Here is a 21,833-nt window from a genome sequence, read left to right on the forward strand (position 1 = left end):
CAGGGAGGGAGTTCTGCCTTCCAGAGCCACAGCTGGAGTGGTGGCTCTCAGGGACCAGCTAGTGATGGGCCTCCATCATCCTGGACTAGCTCGCAGTGGGAGCCAGGATGCAGCAGGAGACATAGTGAGATGTGCTGAAGTTGAGGTGGTCTTCCAGGAAGCATCCCCGCTTCTGTGGCTGCAGTGATACTGCGGGCAGTCTTCCCTCCAGTGGCTCTGATAGGTGCCTTTGGGGCTTTCTCTTTTGGACCCTGTCTTTTAAAGGATGAATTGACACCTCTCCACTGTGCAGCTCGGAATGGGCACGTGCGAATCTCAGAGATCCTGCTGGACCACGGGGCACCCATCCAAGCTAAAACCAAGGTTTGTGCTTCCCTGCTTCCCTCCTGTGAGGAACATCTTTTCCCCAGGGGTCCAGGTCAGGGGGACCCAGGATCAAATCCCACTTCTGAAAAACAGAGATGCTAATACTACTCGCAGAACCAGTGATGTGTGATGTGTACCCTGATCCCTGTCACACAGGAGACACTCAGTATAGCTCTAATTATTTTTTTAATGTTTATTTGATTTTATTTTTGAGAGAGAAAGCATGAGCCAGGGAGGGGCAGGGGGGAAAGACAGAGGGAATCCCAAGCACGCTCCACATCACCAGCACAGAGCCCGATGTGGGGGTGGAACTCACAACTGTTGAGATCATAACCTGAGCCGAAATCAAGAATCGGACGCTTAAGTGACTGAGCCACCCAGGAGCCCCAGTATAGCTCTAACTATTATCTATCTCAGGCACGGCAAACTTTTTCCCTAAAGGGCCAGATAGACTTTGCAAGCCATGATCTCTGTTGCAATGATTCCACTCCGCCATTGTTGTAGGAAAGCAGCCATGGATAATATGCAAACTAGCAGTCATGTTCCAATAAAACTTTATTTACAAAGACAGGCAGCAGACCACATTTGACCCACGGACTGTCATTTGCCTGCTACAGCTCTAGATTAACCCTTGTGTCTTTTATCTTGGCTCCAAGAAAAGACAGACTCTAAGCACCCCAAGAAGTCTTTAGAGCCTGGGCCAGACTGAAGTGAAGTTAAAAAAGAAAACAGAATAGCTCCTCTCAAGGTCCATGAAGGGCCAGAGCAAAGGCCCCTCCTTCAGCTCCTGAGTCTTCCTGGGGCTAAAGCTGTCAGACCACCTCGTACTGCTTACACCTCCCCTAGGCCTTCTGCCCACTTCGTTGGGGTGAATTTGGAAGGGTGTGAGAATAGAACAAGGGAGAAACCAGGCCCATTCACAGCCTCCCCAGAGGTCTTGTGTGGGCAGTTGCAGATAGCCCATAACCATGAAAGCCGTCCGTTCCGTGACAGATCATCATGGGAGTCTTTCTACACAGCTACCTGTAATTTGGGTCATGACTCACAGCACCAAGCTGGCTTTGTGTGTGTCCGTGTGTGATTGGTCGGGGGCTGGGGGTGAGGCAGGATGTATCCTCTCCTAAGCCAGTTTATTTCTCATTTAAACCTCCATCCACGGCTGAGTTGCTGTGTGACTTTGAGTGTGTCCCTTACTCTGTCTCTGCCTCTGTTTCCTCATCTGTAGAGCTCTACCCGTCTCTAGAGTCGTTGGGATGATCACATGAGATAATATAAAAGTAAAAATCCTCGGATAAGTGAAGGTAGAACTGCTACCTTCTGTTGTCAGATCAGGAAATTCTCAGCGTTTTCCCACAGGGGTCCTGTGTTTAAACTTACATAAAGGTTCCTAAGTTGGTAATGATTTTATATTACCCAGATTATGGGGATGGGGCTTAAAAAGGCAGTCATGAAAATTCTTCACTGAGAACTTCCGACTCTTCAACTGGGAAATAAGTTAGGACCTCCGTAAAACTCAATAAGTGGCAACGAGCTGTGTTGGTTTGCTGTCACAAAGTGCCACACGCTAGGTGGCCTGAACAACAGAGGCCCATCGCCTGACAGTTCTGGAGGCTGGAAATCTGAGATCAGTGTCAGCAGGGCTGGTACCTTTGGGAGCTGTGAAGGGGAATCTGTTCCAGGCCTGTCTCCTGGTTTCCCGTGGTTGCTCACAGTCTTTGGCATTCCTTGGCTTGTAGATGCATTGCCCTGATCTCTGCCTTCAGAGGCATTCTCTCTCTGTGTGAGGGGCTGTGTGCAAATTTCCCCCTTTTAGGAGGACACCAGTCATACTGGATCAGGGCCCACACTAACGACCTCATCTTAACTAACTACATCTGCAATGACCCAATTTCCAAATAAGATCATGTTCTGAGCTCCTGGGGTTAGGACTTCAACATGTGGATTTTTCTTTTCTTTTCTTTTCTTTTCTTTTCTTTTCTTTTCTTTTCTTTTCTTTTCTTTTCTTTTCTTTTCTTTTCTTTTCTTTTCTTTCTTTCTTTCTTTCTTTCTTTCTTTCTTTCTTTCTTTCTTTCTTTCTTTCAGTTTATTTGTTTTGAGAGAGAGAGAGAGAGAGAATCCCAAGCCGATTCCATGCTCAGCACAGGGTCCAACACAGAACTCAATCTCACAAATGTGATATCATGACCTGAGCTGAAATCAAGAGTTGGCCATTCAACCAACTGAGCCACCCTGGCGCCACCAACATGTGGATTTTGAGGTGACACAGGGCAACCTAGTACACAAATACAAGCTGTCCTGCAGCCTGATTGTGTATCTCCCTTGCTGAAAATCCTCTTCTTAGAGCTCACATCCCAGCTCCTGAGCTCATGGATTGTCATGATCCAACTCCTGCCTGCCCCCCACCCAGCTCCAAGCCCCCATCACACTTTGCCCTCCTTTGGGATTTAACTGCATTGAGCTCCCTGAGTTCCCCAAGGATGGCTGCCTCTGTGGTATAGCACACACTGCTCCCTTCGCTGGCAGATTCTTCCCCTTTTGTCTTCCTGGCCAAGTCCTAGCTCAGGACCACCTCCTCCTGAAAGCCGTCTCTCCCCATCCTCCCTGCTGTGGACCTCTGTGCTTTGATCTTGCCTTTCCTGATGTTACCACACTGAACAGCAACAATGTATCTGTTTCCACTCTTTTACCTGACAGACTATAAAATTCTTTAGGCCAGGGATTATATCTGTTCTCTTTTGTTTCCTTGGCGCTTAACCCATACCTGGTGCTCATTAATCCCTTAATAAATATTTGTTGAATTAATCTGTGAATGAATGAGTGAAGAGGCTCCTCTGTCTTTAATGTTTTTTAAAATAGATTGCCACCTAAGAAACCATGAGAGTCTTTAACAAAGTTTTTTAAGTGATACAGATTTGTTAGGGGCAAAGAACAGAGGGATTTAGATGCGAGTTCCATGTTGTGCTCATTCATTCATTCATTCATTCGTTCCTAACCACCTGAATTAAGGATCACTATGTGTGTTACATGCATATATGAGGATTGTGGGGCATATGAGAGATATGAAGCATAGTCACTGGTCTTAAGAGGCTGATAAGTAAGGAGTGAAGATACACACACCTGGTAAGTTAGTTATAGATACAATTCAGCAAATCTATGAGTAAGGTCTGAGTGACAGGTAAGAAAAGCCCACAGAAGTCTAGGGTGGTCAAGGAAGGCTTCCTGGGAGAGGTGGGCCTGGCTGGAGCTGGCTTGGAGGATTTGATGAGGTAGAAAGGAGAGTGTAGTCAGAGACCAGCATGACCACAGGGGCCAGAGTGAACCAAACTCACTTAGGAGCTGCCTGGAAGCATCGTGTAGGGAAGAAGTAGGAATGAGGTTGGAATTATCTCCTTGAATTTCTGTGTTCATTTCCTTTACAACTGCTTCTCTTCCCTCTTCTCCCAGAATGGCCTGTCTCCAATTCACATGGCGGCTCAGGGAGACCACCTTGACTGTGTCCGACTTCTGTTGCAATACAACGCGGAGATAGACGACATCACCCTGGACCACCTGACCCCACTCCATGTGGCAGCCCACTGCGGCCATCACAGAGTAGCCAAGGTCCTTTTGGATAAAGGAGCCAAACCAAATTCCAGAGCCCTGGTGAGTGGGAGGCTATTGGAGAGGGTGCCAGAGGGTCAAAGGCTGAGGCAGGTGGGACTGAACTGTGTGGCTGAGCTTGGTGAGAAGGGCACCTGTTGGTGCCTGGAGGTACCCCTGAGATTTGGGGTCTGGATAGTGGCAGTGCCTTCTAGGGCCCAGGAGGCAGGATGGTAACCCCCACACTCCCTGCCACATTCAGCTGGGTATCGCCTTCTGCACCCTGATGACCATGGCCCTGGTGACGGGCTGAGGTCAGGGGTGGGTTTGAGCCCCGGAGATCTGGCTAAGAAGCCGTGTCCGTGGTATGTATGTGGGTTGGGGGAGCCACTCCATCTGAGACAGCCCAATGCTGAGGAATAGACTGCCTATAGACTGCCTGCTTTGGCGGGGTGAGTGCAATGGGCTGAGCTAAACATCCTTCCTCTGCTGACGGACTTAGAGTTTTCACAGTGCTGGTGAAAGTTCTCGCCTAAAGCCAATTGTCCCCTGGGACTATGGCTCCTCTTCCTCTTTCCCCAGGCCTGGCACTTTGAGGACACAGCATCAGGGATCTGGTGGGGCCAGAACTCTGCACAGAGCATGGCCTTGACCACCATGTCCTCTCTGCCCACTCCCAGAGGGGAGAATTTAGAAGGCAGGAGAGCTTCCAGTCTGACAAGGATGGCCCCTTCATTCATTCAGAAAGCTGTCACGGAGCTTTTACCACATGCCAGGGACTATTTGGGGGTACTTGGGGGATTTCTGTGTTTCAGCACTATTGACATTCTGGGTCTGATATTCCTTGTTGTGGGGGACTGGCTTGTGCCTGGTAGGATGTTTGGCAGTGTCCTTGGCCCCCACCCTCTACATGTTAATATCCTCCTCCTCTGGTTGTGACAACAGCAGTGTCTCTAGATGTTGCCAAGTGTCCCTGGGGTGGGTGGGACAAAGTCCCCTCCCCTCCCCTCACTTTGAGAACCACTGCCTAATAGAATAAAGCACTGAAAAAAACAAACAAAAACAAACAATAAAAATCCATGCCCTTGTGGAATTTACATCTACAGCAGAGTTGCTATATGGAGATCCACTTTACTAAAAATGATTGGTGGTTTCAGGGGAGAGGGAACATGATTTGTTTCACAAAAGTACTCTTTATTGTCAGTCTCCCCTTAAGGAAACGTTAAACAGCAGGCTCTTTTTGTGCATTCAAAAATATGATTAAAATTTTTAAAAGGGTTGATAGACAACTTGTTCAGGAACATACATGGTGCAGAAGGCGAGAGACGCCTGCCTCTTGCGTGGTTCACAGTCACTGATGGTCCGGCCACTGGGAATCACTGATGGGTGGTCTGGGTGCTCCTTGGGCCAGTGTTGTAAGTTCCTGCTTGTCTGTCTCCCTATGTGCGGGGCTGCAGAATGGCTTTACCCCCTTGCATATCGCCTGCAAGAAGAACCACATCCGTGTCATGGAGCTGCTGCTGAAGACGGGAGCTTCCATTGATGCTGTCACCGAGGTAGGAGAATTCTGCAGATGGGCACATGGTCTCTGCCCCTGGTCTTCATCCAGAAGCTGTCTTGAGACTCGTTGTTCTTAGCCACATGTGTGTTCAAGCCTGGGCTTCTTGAAGGGATCAGTTGGGTGACCAAATAAGAGAACATGTGTAGAATTTCAGGGACCTTTCCAAGATCAGATACAATTTTTTTTTTTTTTTGAGTTGTAAAGCAGACAGAATGACCCTGCAGTGATTTTTTCTTCTGCCAGTCATTTTCCTGGAAGCAAACCCATCTCATTTAACTCCCCTTTCTTGGAAAACCATTCTGGAGCACCTAGAAGCAAGAAAGCATTAGATTCATCTGGCTCTCTTCTTTGTAGGAGCAGAAAAGGCTCCTCTGTTCTCATTCCTCTCTTGTGTGTTCCAGTCTGGCTTGACACCTCTCCATGTGGCCTCCTTCATGGGGCACCTGCCCATCGTGAAGAACCTCTTGCAGCGGGGGGCATCACCCAACGTCTCCAACGTGGTAAGCCCATGGGGAGGGCAAGGGTTCTTTCCTCTGGACCGAGAGCTCAGAGAGGAGCTTAGCTAGTGATCCTAAGATCTCCTCTCTGGGAACAGAGCTAGAATTCTCAGAATAGGAGAGACTTTAGATTTGGGAAGAACATGTGTGTATATTGATGCGTTCCCAATTAAATTTATCACACATCTGTAAGTCCTAGGAATTTTATGTTAGGCAGTAATTTGGGAACTTCTGTGTTATCTGGAAATACATTTATAATTTTTAACATTCATTAGCTCTGGGGTTTACCTTCAATTATACCTAGAAAACACACATACACATACATACACACACACACACACACACAGATACCAGTCATCAGCAGGCTAAAGGCCAACGGAGCTGCTTGCTGGGGCAACTCCACCTTTGGACAAAAGGCCACCAAGTTACTCCAGGCTGTCATTTTGGAACCGTGCATGTGTCCTTTTGGAAACTCAGCACGTATGAACATTTCTATAACTCTGTTATTTTACAGAAAGTGGAGACCCCACTGCACATGGCAGCCAGAGCCGGGCACACGGAAGTGGCCAAATATTTGCTCCAGAACAAAGCCAAAGTCAATGCCAAGGCCAAGGTGAGTTTTGGAGGTGGGAAGGATTCTGGAATGTAAGTAATTCAAGCGCATTGAAGAGAAATCCATCCTTGTTAGAGGCCTGGCTGTACTGCTTGTGGCACAAAGACTCCTTGTCATTCCCACATTGTCTGTGCTAACTGCTCAGATTCTGCTTTGCAGGGGTTCTGAGAAGACCAGACCTATGTTTCTTTTTCTTTTTAAAAAAATGTTTATTTATTTATTTTGAGAGAGAGAAAGAGAGGGAGTGCATGGAGGAGCAGAGAGAGAGGGAGAGAGAATCCCAAGCAGGGTCTACACACAGAGCCCGACATGGAGCTCGATCCCACAAACTGTGAGATCATGACCTGAGCTGAAATCAAGAATCAGACTCTCAACCGACTGAACCAGATCTATGTTTCTTTAGGATAATGAAAGTCTAAAGAACATGGCTAGGTTGCAGAGTTTTTTGGGCTGAAAGAGTTTCATGTTGGTGACAGTTGTGGCGTAAGAAAAGAAACAACTTTTTAAAAATGTTTACTTATTTAATTTTGAGAGAGAGAGAGAGAGAGAGAGAGAGAGAGAGCGCACAAGTGGGGGAGGGGCAGAGAGAGAGGGAGACACAGAATTTGAATCAGGCTCCAGGCTCCAAGCTGTCAGCGCAGAGCCCAACTCAAACTCTCCCAAACCATGAGATCATGACCTGAGCTGAAGTCGGACACTTAACCGACTGAACCACCCAGGCACCCCGAGAAGCAACTTTTTGGAGACTATGTTGCCAATAAGAATCAGTCCGAATTACTTGATCTAAAAATGGAAGATTCCTCCTTGTTGTAAAAGGTATTCTCAAAGAATCAGCTGAATGAGAGAAAGAATTGCTACTGAATTTGCAAGGTGATTGGCTTTGACCGAGATGGGGCTTGCCTACATCCCAGAAGACAGCAGCTGTGTTTACAGTTGGAACAGTGGTTTGTGCTTGGGCCACACGAGGAGTCTCCCAAATGGGCCCAAGAGCACAGAGACCTCACCCTTGAACCCCTTCAGTATCAGGGGAGGAGGAGGAACAGGGGTGGGAAAAGAAAGTCATCTTTCCCCTTCAGCCATTTAGACTTTCCCATGACCCCTTTCAAACAGAAAGGCAAACATCCACTCAGACATGACTTGGAAGACGGTAAGAACAAATACAACATACTGAGTGCGTGTTTTGTGCCAAACACTGTGCAAAACATTTTCTAGGCACTACCTGCTTGATCCTCGCCATAGCCCAAGAGGTAGATATTACTGTTCCCATTTTACAGATGGGAAGGCTGAGCCTTTGGGCAATTCAATAGAAATAACAGCTAAGTTGAAGGGTAGTTGTGAGGAGTCCACAAGAGAGCATATTTATTTCTGTAACTCAGAGACTTGATTTGAATCCCAGCTCTTCATCATACTAGCTGTGTGGCCTTGAGAAAGTCACTTACCCCCTCTGAGTCTCACCTTCCTTCTCTGTAAAGTGAGAAGTTGGATTAAGAAGACTTCCCTGTTCTTTGGTTTCACTTTGGGTTCCAGGATGACCAGACCCCACTTCACTGTGCAGCTCGCATTGGCCACACAAACATGGTGAAGCTCCTGCTGGAAAATAACGCCAATCCCAACCTGGCCACGACCGCTGGGCACACCCCCCTGCACATTGCAGCCCGAGAGGGCCATGTGGAGACGGTCCTGGCCCTCCTGGAAAAGGAAGCATCCCAGGCATGCATGACCAAGGTACAGCCTTCCTCCTCCTGTTCTCTGGAGGCAGCTGGCTACAGCGGGCCTGGGGCGTGGGCTGGGCGTTCCCTCCTGTTCCTCTGTGTTGCCTTGATGATGCTGAAAGCAGACGGGAGGACCAGCACCCCCAGCCTGGCTGCCATCTGTGAGCCTGATGTGTCATCCTTCCCCAGAAAGGTGGTAAACTGTAGTTTCTCATCCACCCACCCAGCCTTCATCCCTTTATCATGAAATAGCTGTTTGGTCTGGACAAATCTGGTTCTGGAATACAAGAAGGGCTAAGGCTCAACCCCTGCCCTCAACTTGCTAGTAGTCGAATAACAGTACAAGGTGGTTTTATGCTCCATCACGAGAGGTGCAGGTGCAATCAGAGGAAGCCTGCTAATTTCTGGGGCCTTGGCCTCTTGAAAGGATCAGAAATTGCTCTGTCCTTTATTTGATCAGCGTTTCCAGTTAAGGCAGGATACCTCCTTTGCCATGGGCCCTTTCTCTGGAGGGTGGGGGGGAGACAGCTCTGATGCCCCCTGGTTCGGACAGCCTGTGTTTCTCCTCAGAAAGGATTTACCCCTCTCCATGTGGCTGCCAAGTATGGGAAGGTTAGGGTGGCCGAGGTGCTGCTGGAACGGGACGCACATCCAAATGCTGCTGGAAAAGTGAGTTTGAACTCCACCACCGCGCCCCCCCCCCCCCCCGCCCCTCTCTCACCTGAGAGGCCAGAGCAAAGGATAAACTTTGCTACTTGGGAATGACCTCTCTTACCCATGCCTATTGTGTCCATCTTTTGAATGGGCCACCATCTTGGGGGAAGGGGTTTTGGAAAGACTGTCTTTCTGACAAAGGCCTTGTCCCCTCAGGAAAACCTGGTGGCCTCCTCTGAGCGAGTGCGTTAATTGTACTGTCCACCAGGCCCTGCAGGAACGGGGGGAGGGTAGGAGGGAGGGAGGGGTAGCCCCGGGTCTGACTGGTTATGCTCTCGGGTGACTTCAGATCAAGACTGGCTTTGGAATGACCTTTTAACCAGATTGTAACTCTGTAAAAGAAGTGATACACATCCCAAAATGGCACCTCTTGTAGCTAAAGGGATCACTAGTAGAAAGCCAGTTGAGTGAAGGCTGTTCTCTTTGTCCATCTTGCCCCCAGCAGAATGGCTTGACCCCTCTGCACGTGGCCGTCCATCACAACCACCTGGACATCGTCAGGCTGCTGCTTCCCCGGGGCGGCTCCCCACACAGCCCCGCTTGGGTAAGCCTGCCTGGGTCCATATACTGGGAGCCCTGGCCCCAGACCTCAGAGCCTGGGCCTCTAGAAGGCAGGCTGCCTGCCTCTCCTTCAGGAAGGGCTGTTCCAGGAGCAGCTGGAGGGTTTTCGTGTTTTGCTTTTATTTTTACCTCTGAAATCTCACCTCACTTACACAAATGTTACCTGCGGTAATTGCTACTATTTGGAGATCAGGAGTGGGGTGGAAAATGGGTAACACTTCTCAGCCACAGGTTCCCTCACAGAGGTGGGATTCGTTTTACACAACAAATGTGTTCCCCAAAGTGCTGTGTGTCAACTGAGTTTTGTCAGCTGGTGGTCACAAGTCAGCATGTCCAGGAATCTCCAGGAGCGGTGAGCCTTGTCAGGTTCTCACTCCATTTGGTGCTGGCAGCACAATGGCCACACCTGGCAAAATATTTAGGGCTGAGGGTGAAGCTGTCATAACCTTGAAGGAAGGGACCTGTTTCGGACGTGAATAGTCACCCCCAAATGTATTTCTCTCAGGAGTTCAGACTTGGAGATGGTGGTGTTTTAACAAGGCACACCCAGGTATGTTACATGGTGGACATAAGTCCAGAGTGCCGGCCCCTGAAACATGCTGCTCAGAGTGGCAGGTTCACGGCCTCTCGAGGGAACCAAGTGAGGGAAGCTGAGCTCGCTTATGTAAGATCAGACTGGGGGTGGGGGCAGGCAGTGCAAGGTGGAGGGATAAAGCTGGAAGTGAGGATCATTTTCGGGGACAGGCTGCCTGGTGTGGGACCAGGGGGTGCACAGTGTTTGTCTGTGAGGGGAGGGGGCTGATGGCCACGCAGGGGAGGAGGGGAGATGAGTGGGGGGAGGGGCAGGGCTCTGCTACAAAGGACAAACAAACCTATCAGGTTGCTCACTGATAGGGCAGCCAGGACTCGGAAAACAGGACCGTTTCTGAGAGAGCACGCCCCGCCCCGATGCTCAGCCACGCGGCAGGAGGCTCAGCGCTGCCACGGTGGAGGGAGCCACGGCAGAGGGAGCCACCAGGGCGGGTTGGTGTGTGATTATAGCTGACACCTGCTGACTGCAGCGGGAACAGAGCCGAGTCCGGGAAAATCCGTGCAGGCCTCAGTTTGTCTTCCCTCCTCAGAATGGATGCTCATCTGAATTTTACAGCCTCCCTTCCCTGGAGACACAGCGTCTCCCAGACACCTCTGTCTCCTTGGGCTCCTGTCCCTGCCGCTGTTGTAGCGAGCCCACGTCACTGTGCAGACAGAGCATGCGGCCCCGCTAAGATGTGACTTACTCCTGCCTCTAAAAATAAAAAGCTGGACTCCCCGCCTCCTCACTCCCCTCCTTATATAAAAGAAATTGGAGCCAGGTTCATGGTATTTAAAGAGAGCCTTATCCAAGCACAAACCTTGTACAGATGGGGTTTGTTTCCATGGCAAAAAATAGTTTCCCAAGTAGTCTGGCAATTTTGTAGAATTTCACATGCAAATCTCTCTGCACCCAAACCAAACCCTCCCCCTTCTCATTTTGATGCTAATGTTGTTTTAACATTTAGGCAGATTTCTCTCCAGTGTGCATTCTTTTGGATGAGCTCATTTCCTTGGGAAAAAAAGACCTTTCCATAGCACATACCCCTCCCTAAACACTCCACCTAGCTGCCCCTTGTCCTTGTCACCTACAGAAGGTAATTCATCCCCCTTAGTCCTGCTTTCTGGGAAGCCCAGAGGGGTAGTCTCTGTTCCGAGACTGCCAGCTGCCCTTGTACGTCGGGTTGAACCAGGGATCACCTGGCCTGAGTTGCTGCCAAAGTACATGTGCCCTTTGCGAGGACAGGGTGCTGTGTTTGCCAGTATGGATGTGCCCAGCTGCCCAGGTGACCCGTACTCCTGATTAGACTGCCATGAGTATACTTTGACTTCCCTGTTACTGTCCTTTACCTATTGGAATTCCTAATAATCGTTGCTTTCCTGCTGTGAATACCTGCTATGGCCCGGGCCCTGGCTGGGTGCTCAGTTAGGTCATCCCACCCATCCTGGGGACGGCACTGAGAAGCAGATGTTCTCTGAGGCTCTCCTTACAGAGAGCCATCTCCTGTGGGATGGCTCCAGATCCCAAGCTCCATCTAGCAAACCACACCTCTTTCTTTGCTTTCTGTTGACACAACACAAAAAGAGTTTCGTTTAATTAATATTATAATCAAAGTGTTGATCTTGTTGTGGGAACACAACCTAAAGCGGATGTATTCTCATAACATATTTTTTTAAAAAGGAACCCAGAAGTGAATTATCTTACATAATTATTCAATTGAATTGAATCTTTTTATTCAATTTAATTCTCTGGGTAAATTACAACTTCTCATTTTCCCCACGATATCCACCTTCCTAATGGCTCTTTCCTTGTCCTCCAATGTTAGGACCCTGGAATGTTACTATATTGTCAGCCCCCTTTTTTCCTCTTTCCTTTTCCTGATCAGTGATCCTGGCAGAATCAGAAATGTTGGTTTCCACAGTAAGGCAGTGGCTGGCGGGGAGGTTCAGATCTCTGGGAGAGACAGAGGAATGCTGGCCAAGGTGGGGAAACCGTATGTCTTATGCCATCTGCTCCGGGACTGGCGGGCATGTGCTAGGAAGTCATGGGTCCTGCTCAGAGGCCCTGAGGCCTGGCATCTCTTTTAGTCCTGAATGTGTGGAGGCCTTGCTACTCAAAGTGTGGTCCCTGGACCAGCAGCATCAGCATCATCTGGAAACTTGTTAGAAATGCAGAATTTGGGGCCTGCCAAGAACTTCTGAGTCAGAGTACACATTTTAACAAGATCCTGAGTGCTTTGTGTACACACTGTGGTTTGAGAAGCAATGTTCCAGATGAAAGGACCTGGGATCTGGAGTCTGAAGGCCAGCTTGGGTTATCTGTTGTTCATTTACTAGGTGACATTAGATAAGGCCCTTAACCTTGACGAGAATTAACTTCTTTAAGCCACAAAATGAGACAATAATAAAAATGCCTGCCTTGTTTGCTGTACAAAGGATAATGTAGGTGAAAGTGGTTTCTAACAGTGATGACCAAAGTAGGCTGTCAGCTGTCTGCAGCAGGATAAGGCACTTGCTCCATCCAACAGCTGTGAGAAAAGAACAAGTTAGATGTTATTATCCACTTTAAACGGCTTCAAAAAATATAAAAGGATGTCTCACAGACATTGAATATCTTGCCCCCAGTCACACAGCTAGTTCACGTGGAAAGAGGACTTGCCTCACTGTCCACAAGTTCCTTGCTGGGCTTGACCCTTCTTCCACCCCCTGCCTCAGCCCACAAGCCCGGGGAGGGTGGGGGTAACAGACAGGAGCCTTTCATTTATTTACCTAGCTTTCTAGTTCTTCTGCGAGCTGCTGGCTTTTGTGGTGACAGAGCACCTCCAGCAGAGCACTTTGTCATGCTGGCTGGGGGTGGGGGTGGGGGGGCTCCAAATCAAAGGGATTTGGTTGGTTTGTTTGTTGACTTAAATCACTCTCCTTGGTGACACCAGCTCTGCTCCCTGAGTGTCGCTGAGTGTCCGGCAGGCCAAGAACCTGGCCTAACTCTCCCTCAGAGGATTTAAAATCTAAGGCATGTGTTCATATTGTCAACTCAGCATTCTTGTAACCGGGCTCCGGGTGGCTTCTTCTGTTTCAGAATGGCTACACCCCTCTGCACATTGCTGCCAAGCAGAACCAGATTGAGGTGGCCCGCAGCCTGCTGCAGTATGGGGGGTCAGCAAATGCAGAGTCGGTGCAAGGTGTGACACCCCTTCACCTGGCCGCCCAAGAGGGTCATGCAGAGATGGTGGCTCTGCTACTTTCGAAACAAGCCAATGGCAATCTGGGGAACAAGGTAAATATGGCTTCTCCAGATTTACCCTGTAGTCGCGGTAATGTTTTAGTGGTAACTACGTAGATATTCTTTCTGAATATGGAGTACTTGCTGGGTGCTCAGGCACTGAGTTTAGGTGTGTGTCTGTGTGTGTGTGTGTGTGTGTGCACGTGCCCATGCATGAGCATGTAATCCTTGCCACAGCCCTGTGTAGGTTTTATCTCAGTTTTATAAATGAATAAACAGATTCAGAAAAGTTGCTTGTTCCCAGGGTTGCATGACCCTGAGCCTCCCTGACACCAAAGCCTTTTCTAGATAGATTAACTCAAGAATCTGCAAAAAGATCAATATTAAAATCCACAGTACACTTTCCCAAATATAGGCCAGTGTCTACATTCAGGAATGTAGTAAGTAATTTGGTACTAAACATTCGTTTTCTGTGGGAGAATATTTTTAAATGCCCACCCGTACGTTAAACTAGCAGTTCTCCATCCAGGCTATTGGTGGAAGAATCTGGGTCCTTCCAAGATTGTAGACAGCATTTTGAGAGGATGGGCATATGAGTGTATTTCTAGGTGAAGTCTTCGTAGTTCTCAAAGGAGCTTCTCAAAGGAACACATGACCCAAGAAAGACCAAGAATCACTTATTTTTTAAAAATCGTAGTTTTATTGAAATACAATTTACATACAATAAAATTCAGCCTTTTGAACTGTACTATTCAGTGGTTTTTAGTATATGTACAGAATTGGGCCACCATCACCACTATCTAATTTCCAGAACATTCTCATCACCCCAAAAGAAGCCTTATACCTATTAGTGGCCACTTCCCATTTCCCCCAAATATCTCAGTCCCCGGCAATCACTAATCTACGGTCTCTGAATTTGCATATTCTGGATGTTTCATATAGTGAAATCAATACAAAGAGCCACTCCTTTAGATGATAAAGGAACAGTTTCAGAAAGGCAAGCATTTTAAGGATAAACAGATTTGTTAAAAGATCCATTGGTTCTTTTTTGCACAGGTGTGGACAAGTGATCCCCAGGAGGGACCTGTTAGGGCAGGACCATTATACTGAGTGGATTCTTGGTTTCTGCCTTGTGCCATTTCAAGCAGGCTCTGTGAGGAGCCATAGGGTGGTGGCGATTCTCAGTACTGGAGTCATCCTCACTCATCCACATGGCACTACACGGGGCAAATTACTGTGTTATCCTAAGAATCAGGCGAGCGCCTGGAGGCTTGTGACGGACGTAGGACCTCTCCATGTCACAGCCTGTACTCGCCACCGCCCCACCCGCCCACCTGCTCAGGCCTTGCTGGGAGGGTTACTGCTCCTGGGCCTCTGGGCAGCCTGCTGGGAAGTGCAGAAGGCAGAGGAGGACAAGTGGAGTCCCTGGAGAGGGGACAGGCCCTGCCCCCCTGCCTCTGGCTGCAGAGGAATCACAGCTCTGTGGGTCCCACAGTTAGCAAAGCATATTGAGTAGGGGAGAGGGGAGAGAAGACTTTCCTGGCATTTTTGTGTGAGTGTGCGCATATGGGATGACCCCTCCAGCGCATCACTGTCCTGAGAAAGCTGTGCTGAGAACTCCAAGAATATGGTGCTTTCGGTCCCTGTAGGATCATCCATCCTTCGACAGTGCGGCACGGGCTGTGAGGTGCTAATAACATGCTACACTGAAGTGGCACGTCATGCTTTCCAGCATGTTTTCATCAGTGTTATCTCAACCTTACTTTGCCCTCAAGATATGTCAGTGATAACCCCTATTTTCCAGATAAGGAAACCAGATAGGTTTAGGGTCTAGATAGGTCTAGATAAGGACTCTGAAGCTTGTCCCAAATTATGGAAATAGGGAATGTTATAAGTGGAAAGTTCCATAAAGTTTCTCTAGTTCACAGGTCAGCAAACTACGGCCCATGGGCCAAAACCGGCCCACCACTTGTTGGTGTAAATTAAGTTTTATTGGAACACAGCCATGTCCGTTTGTTTCCATGTTGGCCATAGTTGCTTTCTCACTATAACTGACAGAGTTGGGAAGCTGTGACAGAGACATAAGCCTAAAATACTGACCATCTGGCCCTTAGCAGAAAACATTGTTAACCTCTACTTTAGTTAAGCCACCTCATTTTTCAGATAAGGATAGAGGCCCAGAGCTGGAAGAGCTTTGTCCAAGGTCACACACCTGTTCGGTGGCTACACAGCTAGGTTGGGCTCCCAAACCCCAGTGCTCTTTCTCTGTGGCTTGAAAATCTTTATTGGCTACAAGATGATGAACTTCTGTTTCCTTCCAGAGCGGACTCACCCCCCTCCATCTGGTAGCACAAGAAGGCCACGTTCCAGTGGCAGATGTGCTGATCAAACACGGTGTCATGGTGGATGCCACCACCCGGGTAAGGCAGGCAGTTAGTTTGTGTTTCTGCCCATGTGGGCTTCCCCACCCTTCTCCCCTATGTGCACCCCTAGCCCTGCCCCGAAGCCCTGCTGCTTACCCATTCTCACCTCTTGCTTTTCAGATGGGTTATACCCCACTCCACGTGGCCAGTCATTATGGAAATATCAAGCTGGTAAAGTTTCTGCTACAGCACCAGGCAGACGTCAATGCCAAGACGAAGGTACAGGAACACTTGAGAGCTGACTTCTATACTATCACTTCTTAGGTGCCAAATTAGGGTGCAGTCAGAGTTAACCCTGGGGCACTTGGGGCTGTGCCACAATTTTAAGCTTTGACCCTAGAGGCGGAAATGGGGAAAATGCCTTTTTTGTCTTGCACATAGAAGCCAGGCTCTATAATATGTGGGCAGTTCTCTCTCTCTCATAGCTAGTTAATCCTGCCAAAATGTTACCTTGCTTTACAGCAAGGATACAGTCCCTTGCACCAGGCGGCCCAACAGGGACATACAGACATCGTGACACTGCTTCTCAAAAATGGTGCTTCCCCAAACGAGGTCAGCTCGGTAAGTACCCACCAGTTTCCCAATTTTGGAGAAGTGGTCCCGATGGGCAGTCCCGTGAGACCCCTATTCACCACAGAGGCTCGGTCTACCCTTGCTGCACATCCGGGGCCTGGACCATAAAGTCACAGCTGTGTCAGTAGCCCAGGGCATGGGTGCTGTGATTGATTTCTCTTTCTGGTGAACTCTAGGTTATCCTCTAAATATCATTTACCCTCCCTCTTTACCTTCGTTTAAATAGTGCTGTTGAAACTCTCTCTGTGCATGTGTGACGCCACTTTTAGTAATAGCACAAGTAGCAAAACCAAATGTCTTGGGTGGTTCATGATGTTTCAGGGCTTCGGGGTTGTCTTGAGCAATATGCTCAATCCTGAGTAGGGGCTTCCTCATTTGACGATGGGCAGGTTTTCCTAGATTTTCTCCATGGCTGCTTCCAGCTCTGAAGGCATCTGGACCTTTGTAGATGTGGCTGCTAAACCTATAACTGGTTGGAGCTGAATGTGTATGGGGCCCAGAACACATCCCTGGGACTGGAGAACTTAAAAGAAAATAAAGCCTCAATATCACTCTACTTCCACTTAGCTCTGTCTCTTCAGAGTAGAAAATATGCCCCTCCCCTGTTTCTGGTGGTGATTTGTGATTTCTAATTGGCCTAAACAGTTAACTGAAGTATGTATACATTATTTTGATTATTTTAGCACTCAGTCACGGATACCCAAAGAACTGGTGTTGTGAGCAGCACTGCCCTCCACTTTCCTCTTCCAAAATTGCATATGGTGCCTTCCTGACCCATTCCTTCCAGTTGGTTTGGTTCCCTCTTGGCAGTTCTTGACTTGTCCTGGCAAGATTTCCCCTGTTCTCATTTCAAAACTCCCACATTCGGTGCTACAGACTTAAAGTATCACTGCCCTTCTCTCTCCCGTACCCCATCTTTGCAAGCATTGTTCCTAACACCTGTCTGGGCTCACAAGTGTGCGGGGGTCTTGCTCTGGGCTCTGAGGTGCAGTGTGCCCACCTACACTCTTCTAAACAATTAGAATGTGAGCTTGGTCTACATAAAGGGGGCAGTGCTTTCCCCCCAGATGCCATTCCCTTATCTGATCTCACTCTGTCTCTGCTAATTTTCCCAGAATGGAACCACACCTCTGGCAATAGCCAAGCGCTTAGGCTACATCTCTGTAACAGACGTGCTCAAGGTTGTCACGGATGAAACCAGTTTTGTGGTATGTCGGCTTCTCTGCTGCACCATCCACTCCAGATACACACAGCCTGACAGGGCGCCCCTATGGGTTACTATGGGAAGAGGAGCACATTCTGGGACGGGATAGGAAGCACAGCACCCGTGGCCGGCTGGGGCCACAGGAAGAGGGTGTTCTCCTCTATCAGGCGGAGTTGTACTGCCACCTAGTGGTGAAAAGAGTTAGGGCTGTGCCCAGACCTAAGGGGGCAAATAGCAAGCTGGGTGGGGGGCGGAGACATGGCAATAGGAAGCTGGCATTTCCTGTTTATCCCCTTGCCAGACAGCTTTCAGGCGGAAGGGCCTCTCAGCTTTGATTCTCTTCCTTTAAGACAAACCTTCTTTCCCACCTCCTTCCTGCTGAATCTGTGAAAGGGCCTACTGTTCTATTTGAGTTGAATTCTCTGCTTTTTCTTTTAGTTAGCCAGTGACAAGCACCGGTTGAGTTTCCCTGAGACGGTAGATGAGATCCTGGATGTCTCTGAAGATGAAGGTAACGTCTGGGATTAACAAAAAGTCTGGGGAAAGTCAGTCCGAAGGGAGCACACCTGGGAGCCCTCTGTCCCTGGGTGCCTCCTGGCACCTGCCATAGTGCATTCAAGGGCCCTTCTTGCACACAGACACACACATGCACACACGTGTTCTGCGGGGCTGTATCAAAGTCAGAGAGAACTGCTTTTTAATGATGTTTTCCATTATCAAAAATATTCCTTTAGTGTAATTTTAGGAACAGGAAAAAAACCTACGTCTCAGAGTTAAAATACAAAATGCCTTGAACTTTCCTAAATATATGTGTGTCTGTCCATTATACATGGAGTATGATCTACTCAGATCAACTCTCAGAGCTGTTGAGAACTGCAATAAAATTCTGCCTGATACTTTCCTGTGCTTTGAACAAATAACAAGCTGTTTATTTAAAATCTGTAAGAATTTTTTTTTTAATTAAGCTACTCTTCTGACCACATAGTGGGTCAGTAAGTTTTGGGGTGCAACCATTATTATGAAATCACTATAGTTTCAACTTCTGTGAGCCAGGGAGTGTTTGTAGTATATTTCCTGCCCCACATAAGCCTATCTCCTCACTTAGGTCTGAGGGGAGCCCTTGTGATGTAAAATCACGGGATTGGTCTGGATTATCTCTCTAGTCCCTGGTGTCTTAACCATGTCAGCGAGGTGATTAAAGCTCCTTTGTGTCCCCGTTAATAATATGCCTCTTGCATTAACTGACTTCAGTCCTGCCCTTTCTTTTTTTTTTTTTTTTTTAATATTTTTTAATGTTTATTTATTTTTGAGAGAGACAGAGACAGAATGCGAGTGGGTTAGGGGCAGAGAGAGAGGAAGACACAGAATCGGAAGCAGGCTCCAGGCTCTGAGCTGTCAGCACAGAGCCCAATGTGGGGCTCAAACTCACGAGCTGTGAGAACATGACCTGAGCCTAAGTCAGATGCTCAACCGACTGAGCCACCCAGGTGCCCCTAAATAAGTGTTTGGTTTTTTTCTTTAAATTTATCCTGCCCTTTCTTAAACTTGGCTCTTCTTTGCTTTCCAGGAACTGCTCATATAACTATCATGGGTATGAAACACTTTCTGTTCCCTGTGGTCCTTTCTCACGAGTGCATTTCACCCTAAGCAATCCCAGCTCTCACTAATCCATTCCTGCTTTCCACCCTCCTCCAATGGCTAACAATCTGGAGCCAGGAGCTTCACTGTAACAGGAGATTTACACCCATAAGATCCACGCCTGGGCAGGTAGCTCCTGCCCGTCCATTTCCGTGTCTGTGCCCATGCCACTGTGTTTGTGATCATAACTGCATGAGCTGTTGTTATTCCATTCTGTCAGCTCCAGATCACAGAGCCAGGATGCTCACTGCTAAGTGACAGTAAATGACACCGCAAGGTCGAGGGCTCCCGCTCGGTTCAAGCAAGGAAAGAGAAACAAAGAGGCAGTCGGGGCTGCAGACAGTTTGAACCACTTTGTAATGGACTTAGGAAATAATAAGGTTTCAGCTGCAATGATTATAAAAAAACGCTAGAGCCCTTCAAAATGAATGGGCTCAGTCCCATTATAGTTTACTCTTCCATAGTGTGTGGTGTGGCAAAGGACAGAAATAACTCTTTTCTTTGGCGTCTGTGTCCCCAGCAAGAGCTGTTTTGAAGTGGAGCTTGTTCAGGCCAAAGAAGTCTCTTCTGGCTGTATTTTTTGTCTTCTGCAAAGGCTGGTATAGACTAAGCTGTTGGGAGCTGGCTGGCTTGCTCTGTGCCACCGGGCTGGAGGAACGGAATGGGGCTGGCCCAAGACATTGTTAGTGGTCCCCTTGGAGCAGCAAGGGCCTTGCTCTGCCCCTCGGGGGCCAGCATTGAGAGGAGGAGCAGGAAAGCACTTCTTAAATAGAAAGAGGAAACCTCCATCCTGTCACTCATGTAGACTTGTGTGGTTTCAGGGGAAGAACTCGTCTCCAAGGCTGAGAAACAGGATTCCAGGGATATCGATGAAGAGAAGGAGCTGCTGGATTTTGTGCCGAAGCTAGACCAAGTGTAAGGAGCGTGCACACCGTGGATGGGCAGGCGGGCCCGGAGCTCAGGGTGGAGGGGTTCCCCAGCAGGGAAAAGTCACAAGAAGGCCAGGCAGAGCGTGTGCTGCGGACAGGGAGAGAGTGCTGGTTGGCTGGACTGTGGGCCCGGTACTTTAGGATCAGTGAGCCCTGTCCCCTGACCGCCAGGCGGGGTCACAGGGGCCTCTCTCTGCCTCTGCCAGTGTCCCTGCTCCCTCTCTGTCTCCTCCTCACAGCCCCTCCCTCTCCTGCACTCCCAGCTTCTCACCAGAAAAGTCCACTGAGGAAGATTCACATTAACAACTGTTGCCAAGCTGAGCTCATGCACTGACCATGGCTGTCTGCCAGCACGGCACCTTAGAGAAACCCACAAAGGGTTTGTGTCTGCCTGCAACACATTCCTCCCCCCACCACCTTGGGGTGCTGTGAATTATTCCCATGTGGGTACATCAGCACACAGAGAGATTTGGTGAATAAATCTAAACGTGACAACTTTGTAGAAACACCTAGTCCTCAGGGTTTCTGAAAAGACAAACATGTGCCATCTTAGTCCCAGGGCTCATTCAAAACAGGGCAGTGGAACAGCAGGAAGTGAAGGCCCAAGGGTATTTCACCAGTGAGTATTCACTGTATAAGATATGAATCTCCAAACTCAAAATCATTACTATTTACTGCATATCAGTTAGAAAGAAGTACAAGACTTGGCCCCTCATAAAGAACCTACCAATTTATTTGGTGGGATCAAAACACACTCCAGGGGGTGCCTGGGTGGCTCAGTCAGTTAGCATCCAACTTTGGCTCAGGTCATGATCTCATCGTTCCTGAGTTTGAGCCCCGCGTAGGGCTCTGTGCTGACAACTCAGAGCCTGGAGCCTGTTTCAGATTCTATGTCTCCCTTCTATGTCTCTCTCTCTCTCTCTCTCTCTCTCTCTCTCTCTCTCTGCCCCTCCCCACCTCATACTCTCTATGTCTCTCTCTGTATCTCTGTCTCAAAGATACATAAACATTTAAAAAAATTAAAACACACACACACACACACACACACACACACACACACACCCCAAGAGGTCACAGAGCAGTACAGGATAAGATGTTAAGGCCAGAGCGAGGATCCGATCAACAAGGGCTCCGAGGCTGAGAAGTGGGTGGTAAGTGTGAGGGAAGGCTTCATGTGGGAGGCAGCCCCTTCACCTGGCTTGTGAAGGACAGCTGGACCCGAGGAAAGGCTTTGAGGTGAGGGGAAGAGGCTGGTCAGTGTGTGACGCTGAGTTGTATTGCTTGTGTGATGTGCATGTCGGGTTGTGGCAAGGGGGGCAGGTAGGTTAGGTTATTATGGGGGTACGGAGGTGTTTCATTAGGCCTCCCATGGCAGCCAGGGGCTATTTAGAAGGATCATCCCTCTGATTTCCCCATGTTCTGGGTGTCTAGGGTGGAATCTCCAGCCATCCCCAGGATCCCATGTGTCACACCTGAGACAGTGTTGATTAGATCTGAGGAGCCAGAACAGGTAAGAAGCACCTTTTGTTTTTTTGTTCCCATCTGCAGAGAGTGGGTACCCCTGGGACAACGATGGTTTTGAAATGATCCACAGTATGATAGGAACTAAGAATTAAATGCCTGTAGCATTTACCAAGCCCTTCAATCCAGGCTTCCACATGTACTTTGCA

At 48.6% G+C, this 21,833-nt stretch overlaps 1 protein-coding gene across 2 annotated transcripts in view; it reads left to right on the forward strand.

Moving 5' to 3' along the window:
- Positions 1-21,833, forward strand: part of ANK1 (ankyrin 1) — a 218,031-nt gene that overhangs the window by 149,078 nt on the left and 47,120 nt on the right. The window contains exons 9-26 of one of the 2 annotated variants that reach the window (XM_042934750.1): positions 265-363; positions 3,811-4,008; positions 5,403-5,501; positions 5,908-6,006; positions 6,518-6,616; positions 8,144-8,341; positions 8,899-8,997; positions 9,485-9,586; positions 10,109-10,153; positions 13,253-13,450; positions 15,718-15,816; positions 15,940-16,038; positions 16,282-16,380; positions 17,508-17,600; positions 18,035-18,107; positions 19,164-19,187; positions 20,056-20,149; positions 21,595-21,673. In XM_042934750.1, coding sequence (XP_042790684.1) covers positions 265-363; positions 3,811-4,008; positions 5,403-5,501; positions 5,908-6,006; positions 6,518-6,616; positions 8,144-8,341; positions 8,899-8,997; positions 9,485-9,586; positions 10,109-10,153; positions 13,253-13,450; positions 15,718-15,816; positions 15,940-16,038; positions 16,282-16,380; positions 17,508-17,600; positions 18,035-18,107; positions 19,164-19,187; positions 20,056-20,149; positions 21,595-21,673 — 1,896 coding nt within the window. The remainder of the gene's footprint in view (positions 1-264; positions 364-3,810; positions 4,009-5,402; positions 5,502-5,907; positions 6,007-6,517; positions 6,617-8,143; positions 8,342-8,898; positions 8,998-9,484; positions 9,587-10,108; positions 10,154-13,252; positions 13,451-15,717; positions 15,817-15,939; positions 16,039-16,281; positions 16,381-17,507; positions 17,601-18,034; positions 18,108-19,163; positions 19,188-20,055; positions 20,150-21,594; positions 21,674-21,833) is intronic. The other variant, XM_042934751.1, reaches the window with a different exon arrangement.

The sequence above is a fragment of the Panthera leo genome, chromosome B1, assembly GCF_018350215.1.
Source record: "Panthera leo isolate Ple1 chromosome B1, P.leo_Ple1_pat1.1, whole genome shotgun sequence".
Lineage (NCBI taxonomy): Eukaryota > Metazoa > Chordata > Mammalia > Carnivora > Felidae > Panthera > Panthera leo.